The 7,082-nt window shown below is 46.7% G+C and overlaps 1 protein-coding gene across 1 annotated transcript; it reads right to left on the bottom strand.

Annotated features, from left to right (window-relative positions):
• Window positions 1-1,115: 1,115 nt before the first annotated feature.
• On the bottom strand, window positions 1,116-6,497 carry TMEM271 (transmembrane protein 271). Its single transcript, XM_054004229.1, has 2 exons — window positions 4,427-6,497; window positions 1,116-1,964 (listed from the first exon to the last, which is right to left on the bottom strand). Exon 1 carries the CDS (start codon window positions 6,484-6,486, stop codon window positions 5,416-5,418), a length of 1,071 nt encoding a protein of 356 aa, XP_053860204.1. The 5' UTR covers window positions 6,487-6,497; the 3' UTR covers window positions 1,116-1,964; window positions 4,427-5,415.
• Window positions 6,498-7,082: the final 585 nt, after the last annotated feature.

Here is a 7,082-nt window from a genome sequence, read left to right on the forward strand (position 1 = left end):
TTGACTTTTCTGGTGATGAGTCAGTATATGTTTTTCACTAGAAGTGTTTCTTTCCACAAAGCCTAAGGAGGTCTTCCAGATATCTAAAATTCTAAAATCAAAGTAGTGGCAAACTGTAATGTCATCTCCACTCCTGCCTCAAGGTAAATTCACTGAAGTTTAAGGTGTTTGGGTCTGAAAAAGGAATGAAACAGGACAGCAGGACTTTTCATCTGTAAAGGAGATACACCTAAGAGAGTCTTATGGCTTCTTAGATGAATTGGTCTTCAATTACAGACTATCTAGGCTGACATCAGGGAAACATAGCCATAAACTTCAACTGAACTTCCCCATGGTGCCTCAACATTGGCTAGAAAGTACATAGCACACCTGGCCAATAGAAAGCAAGGCAGTTACTCAAATAATATTTTTAGAAGGATTTCACTCCTCAAAAGCTATGCAAGGGAAGAACTTCAGAACTGGTAGTGCAAGAATGAGAACACAATATACTAAAATTAAAATTCAGATTTCTTCTAGTTATTTTGTTTAGGCATGGCCTCCTTTGGTGTGGGAAACACTGTATGCTGAATTGTTGCAACAGGTGATTGAAGATTTTCCCTCAGCACTCCATTAGCCTGTGGATTTCCTGAAGTCCATCTGTTATCTGCCAAACTGTTATTAGATGAGCTGCGGCTGATTCTGGAACATACACCAGCCCTAGCCCCATGCCGTTAACTACTGAGAAATAATTAAGAAATTTAAAAACTGGACAGTGATCATGACAAATGTGAGTCCTACCCTTATACATTTTAATTGGAAATAGGTGCCTGTATTAAGGAGAGGTAACTCTAACACCTATATAGAGTGCCATCATACAAAATGAAAACATTTTTACCAGCAGAATTTATCTAAAATATCTGAACATCTTGTAACTGAGAAATACCTGACTTATGGAAACAGACTCAACTTCATGGTAAAACCTGGAATTTTATACCATGGTTCCTCTTGTACCAGTTTTAAGTATCTGAAAACCAAGTTTTTGTAATGAAAATGGTAATTAAATACTAGTTTCAGTTATTATTACTATTAGACATCCACCTAAGACAATAAAGAATATGAAATGAAGAGCATTAGGCTTTTCTTATAGGATATGCTGTGCTTTAAAACTTATTTTATTGATCTTAAAGTTACAAGATCAATTACTGACATTTTCTTGAGGATCAATCTTGGATTAAATGGCAAAATGAAGAAAAGGTTTTCATATGTACTATATCCAAAAGCAGAAACAGATTGCCATTCTCCTGTGAACATTCAGAAACCTTTTCTGATTACTAAACAGTATGTCTGAAATATATTGAAGTTATACCAGCCTCCATAACACTTTTTGGTGAACCAAAGAAGTCCTACAGTGAAATCAAACTTTGAGTAAAATCTGTACTACTTTAATACAATTTCCCTCTAAAATATTTTTTCCTGTTTTTAGATTAATGTATATTCAGTCTGTCAATTACAATGCAAAGTATAAGTAAGATTTAAGCAAGGATGTTGGAGTGTGAAAATAATTCATGTGAATTGCTAATAGGCTGGTGGGAACAAATTTTTTCCACATGAAGGCAACTCCTGTCTCATCAAACACAGCAGACTTGATTTACCACCTTGACAAGCCACTATTACCTGCAGAAGGAACACAAAAGCTGAGAGCAGTTTGCTACTAAATCAATACTTCACTGTGACCAAAAGAGTACTATTGAGCCTATTCTTCCTTCCCTTTGAACAGATGTGACTAAAGCTGGAAGCAAATTAAAACAAGAAGCCATAAGGCAAAAAGAAGTCTTGTCATTACTTCAGGAAGGCAAAATGGAGATTTGAGAGCACATACATGTTTCTCCTCCCTTCTCCCTGGTTTTGCCACTTAAGGCAGGAGCCTTGCAGTTATCACCCTTCGGTGACAGGAATTGATCAGGTTCGCATTCGCCTTGACAATCCTGTGATGGAAAATGGGAAATAAAGGGACAGTATGAGTCCTCTCAGGTAATTAACCTAAGCTCCAATGCTTCCCACACCAGCCTATTTTCAATTTTGGCACAGTATAGTTTATACACTCTAACATTATTGCTCAAGAAGATAGAATGATGACTCAGGCTTACTAAAAACAGCTTCACAATACTGCAATCATGCCTGTGAAGCTTCATCTCATATCCTGTATTTATAAGTTTCTTCTCACTGAGAAATAAATTTGTGTGGTGTTTCACGTTTTGTCAGAAAAGTTAGTCACCAGATACCTGAAACACTGATACACCATCTTTAATAAAACACGACTTGTTTGGTCAATTTGCCTGCCAATTTCTTTTCCTGCTTTTAAAAACATATGTATAACACCATAGGTGATCTCCCTTAATACAGCTATCCATAGAAATCACAAATAACTGAGAAATAATATGCTACTGCTGCATCCTGTCATGCCAGAAGATCAAGATTACTTTGAAGATTATTTAGAGTAGGTGTTACATATCATTTGTGCCCATCCACTGAAGTCAATGAAACAATGCCTACTGGCTTCCGTGGGAGTCTGACTTGGACATTATTCTGGCAATCTGTCCACCACTAAATTAAACTACTCCAGAGATAAAAGCCCAAATGAAGAAAAGTAGAAATTTGGGAACTAAAACAGAGCTGCAAATAAATATTCTAATTCAATGGCATCCTGAAAAGACTTAAATAAAACACAAACACACTTACACAGGCATGTACACACACATGCATACAAAAAAAAGTTATGACTTTAACAATCTTAAAAATCCATAGTCTAAAATTGTTTACATTTAAACAATTGAGTATAATAGGTAGCTTTCTTGACTTTCCATTTATTTCCCTGAGCACTGATCTTTGGAACATCTGGAGTTTCAGAATTGTCTAGTTCATAATTCCTAAATGCTGTCTTTTTATGACAAAAAAACCAATTCCTTAAGTAAAACTAGGATACAACTTCCATGAACTACAATGTATGTAGCCAATTTTTAAAAAACCAACAACTATTATTACGCATCTGTATTTAGGCACCTAGCTGGTTTGTCTGTTTTTCAAAATCACTCTGCAGTCTAGCAGTTCCCATTTAATTCAGTATCGGGTACTATATCTCCAACTCATTCAGTTGGAGACCTACATAAGAATTTAGTTTCCCTGCTTTTGTTACTCATTTTGCAAAATCTCGTTTGTATGAGCAATAAGGTATGCTATGGAATTGGTCTTGTGCCTAAATCAACATTACAGGCAAAAATTACTGGACTTCTTACTTTCCCATAAGGGGTTAAGAAGGTGCATCTGCAGAGAGGCAGCATAAAACCAATCTTCAGTACTAAAATGGGACCTAGCTAGGGCATATGTTTTAGACTGGCATTCCACACCAGGAAATCTGCTGGCCCAAAGGAGCTCTATTTTAAATTTCTGCTATTTAGAACTACTCGACAAATTGGCAACTGCTGCTTTTCACTCTCTTATCTAGATTAGAACTTTAAATGTGAGCTTCACAGACATCAGTTTGCAACTTTAAGACTTTTCAGGCATTCTGCATTTTAGATTATACAGTGTGCAAGTCAAAACATTTTAGAAAGCAACAGTGCAGAAATATTTGAATATTTTAGAATCAAATCTCTCTCTCTCCAGTTCTAAGGCTGCAAATTACGTCAGCCCCTCTGCAGCTAAAAAGTTCAAAATAATTTTCCATTAACCACAGAAATAGACTGTAACTTTGCATACTCTTAACTCTCTCTCCACTCTGTCTCCTCTCCTCTTCCACCTTCCCCCCACCCCCCCAGCCCCTGGGTAGCTGACACACTGGCATTATGCAGCAGGCTCCAAACACAGGATTAACAAAAAGGTTATTTTGTAATACTTCATTTCAATATACCTTAACTGGAGGAGGGGGTATTGAACCAAATGCAAACAGAAGAGTTGCTATTTGGTTCTTCGTGCAACATGAAATCAAGCCTTTGTCTGTTCTCAAATGATGTAATAAAATATGTCGCATCTGATTCTCTTTAATTAGCACTGTTTTAATACTATCTGGTACTGGCATTCCACATTAGAATCCAAAAGGAGAATTTAGCATTTCTTCTCTTTGCAGAAACCCTTTTTAATACCTCACAGTACATGAAGAGTTAACAGCATATGATCCCATCACATCCCCCCTCCCCCTTTTCAGAAATCAGACTGGCCTTTCTTTAAATAAGCAAACAAAGCAAACAAACAAAACAAAATCCTTGCTTTAAAATAGGAGTATAAATATTGTTTGAAAACACATTTGGAAGATGTCTTCCAGGATGGTTTATATATATATATATATATATATATATATATATATATCCTTTAAAACTGTGACTACTGCACCAGTTAAGGCTGTTTACAATATATATATTTTTCAAATAAAACTTTTAATATTCAAGCTTACCAGATTGATGAATTGTAACAGGTAAAATGGAACTCTTTACAAGGTAAACCATGTAGTTGTACAAAATAGAATTATGCCCTTCACCTGTGCAAAACAAAAAGAAATCTTGCCTTGCGTTAAAAACACAGAACCTGTTTACAAAAAGGAATGTGTACTACATTTGGACTTCCTTTTTAACTGCCATATCCTAGCAACATCTCAGTTATTTTAGTAAAGGAATTAATCATCAATTTTAAACTGCAGTGAATTTACCAAACATTTTCACTATAGACTTCTGAAAGCCTTTACAGTAAGAAGTTATCAACAAAAGCAGGCACGTCAGTGTACAAAAACGTTGTTGATTTTTTCCTGTTTCTTTTTCAAAGTGCAGGTTTTTCTCAATGTGCATCTTACAAGACAAACAAATGTTTTAACTCACTAAATCTTAAAACAGAACTCAATTCTCCCAAGGAGTAGTGTAAACGTTAAAGATCCCCAATACACCTCTAGTAAACGTGACACAAATGTCTCTGCGTTGTTTAGAAATTTAGCTCTTTTGAGAGGTAAAGAAGCTTCATGACACCTTTTCCTTACACTGGCTGGTTATCATAAATGGGTAACTCTGGACTGCTAAAGCTGGAGACTGATGAATCACTTGAAGGGAACTAAACTTGGCTACAGAGGAGAGGCGACGGGAGGAACCAACCCTTAGGAGTTTCTTGCGCAGCCTTCGGAAAATTCAGCCTCCGGCAGACGAAGGGTCGGTGTGGGGGAGGGAAGGGGGGGAAGGAAGAGGAGAGCAGGAAGGGAGGGAGAAGCTTCCGCAGAGCCAGAGGCACGGCGGCACACCGCCCGTGTCCCGCTGCGCCCGCGACGGCGGGACCATCCCGTCGGTGGTGCAAGAAGTGTCCCCGAGCCCCGCGGCTGCGAAGCGCTGGCGGGCCCGCTCCTGGCTGTCACGGCGATCCGGGGGCCGGGCGGGGAGCCGGGCGTCCCGGCGGCGGTCGACGCTAAGTGCCGTGAGCGCAGGGCTCCCCAGGATAGATCTCCTCGTAGGCAGGGGGCTGTTCACTGGGCAGAGGGTAGCAATAGGGATAGGAGGCGCTGAGCTCGGGGTCCATGGGCGAGTAGCCGGGCAGCTCGACGGAGGGATGTCCACCACAGTGCACTTCCACGCCGGCCTCGTCGAAGACGTGGAAGACGCCCACGTTGATGTAGGAGACGGCCCGAAAGGGGCAATCCCCGGGGCTGAGCTCGGGCTCGCCTCCGGAGAAGAGGGAGCCCTGGCTGTGGCGCGGCACCCGCCGCCCACCGCCGCCGCCCCTCCGCCGCCGCCGCCGCCCGCCCGCCGCCGCCGCCGCCGCCGGGGCCGCTCGCCGCCGCCGCCGCCTCCGTCCGCGCTGCTGCGCGGCCTTGTAGTTCTTGACAAGAAGAAGGTTAAGCAGGCCCAGGAGGCACTCCAGCGCGTTGAAAACGGTGGAGAGTACCAAGCCTTGCTGGTAGTCCCGCAGCTTCTGGCAGCGGACCGCCGCGGCGGTGCCGTCAGGGGCCGCGGGTCCGCTCCGCGGGCGGGTCGCGCCGCCGGGCTGCAGCAGGCAATAGTGCGAGTACTTCCTCTCCACCAGCGACACAGTGTCGCCGTCGATGACGGCGCCGGCGAAGGCGCTCAGCACGCCTAGCATGAACACCAGCACCCCCAGAAGCAGGAAGTTCTGCCGCCCCCCGGGCGACGCCTTCTCCACCGGCCCCGACGGTGCGGCCGCCGCCTCCGCCCCGCCGGGGCCGCCGCTCGCCGGGCCCGGGTCCCCGGCCGGGGCCAAAGCAGAGGCCGGTGCCGGAGGCACGGGCGCCTCGTCGGGCGGGCGACAGCAGAGCAGCGCAGCGGCGAGCAGCGAGAGGCCGGCGGCCAGCAGCAGCCCCGAGTAGAAGGCGCCGGCGGCGGTGCCCAGGCGGAAGGGCTCGCCCTTGAGCTCGGAGCCCAGCGAGAAGCACTTGAGGCCCACGGCGGCGGCGCTGAGGGCGCAGGCGAGCAGGAGGCAACTGGAGAGCGCGGCGCAGGCTCCCCGCACGCTCCACTTCATCCTCCGCGCCGCCGCCGCCGCCGCCGCCCCGCCGTCCGCCTCATCCTCCTCCCGCGGACCCCCCCGGCCCCGCGGCGGCGGCGGCGGCGCGGCGCGGCGCGGCCATGCGAGCGCGGCGCTCCCCGACGGGGCGGCTGCGCTCCGCTCCGCTCCGCACGGCAGGCAGCTGCCGGCCGCAGTGAGCCGGGCGCGGCGAGCGCGCAACGCTCCCCCCACCGCCTCCCGGTCGCCGCCGCCTCCTCGTCCCCGCCCGCCCTCTCTTATCGCGGCGGCTGCGGGGGGGCGATTAATTATGGATGGAAGCCGCGGCGGGCGGGGGGATGGAGGGGGCGGCCCACCGGGCCGTCGCGGGTGGCAGGGGGAGTCCCCGGTGAGGCCGGGGGCGGCGGAGCAGCACAGCCCGCCCTCCCACCCGCGTGGCGCGGGGGCCCGCACGTCGCCCTCCGGCCGGCTCCGCACCGCGGCTCGGGCAGGGGGTGGCGGGGGTTTGAACACCCCCGCGGGTTCCGTTGCCGAGGGCTGCTGCTTGTCTGCTTGTGTTCCTGCCTTCTCTCCCTCTCTTAATTTTATTTATTTATTTCTTAGCTCTTGCGCTC

Source organism: Vidua macroura, chromosome Z (assembly GCF_024509145.1).
Source record: "Vidua macroura isolate BioBank_ID:100142 chromosome Z, ASM2450914v1, whole genome shotgun sequence".
Lineage (NCBI taxonomy): Eukaryota > Metazoa > Chordata > Aves > Passeriformes > Viduidae > Vidua > Vidua macroura.

Bases quoted from the DNA above. Each gene is read 5' to 3' on its own strand.
- TMEM271 (XM_054004229.1), bottom strand. From the start codon at position 6,486: ATGAAGTGGAGCGTGCGGGGAGCCTGCGCCGCGCTCTCCAGTTGCCTC.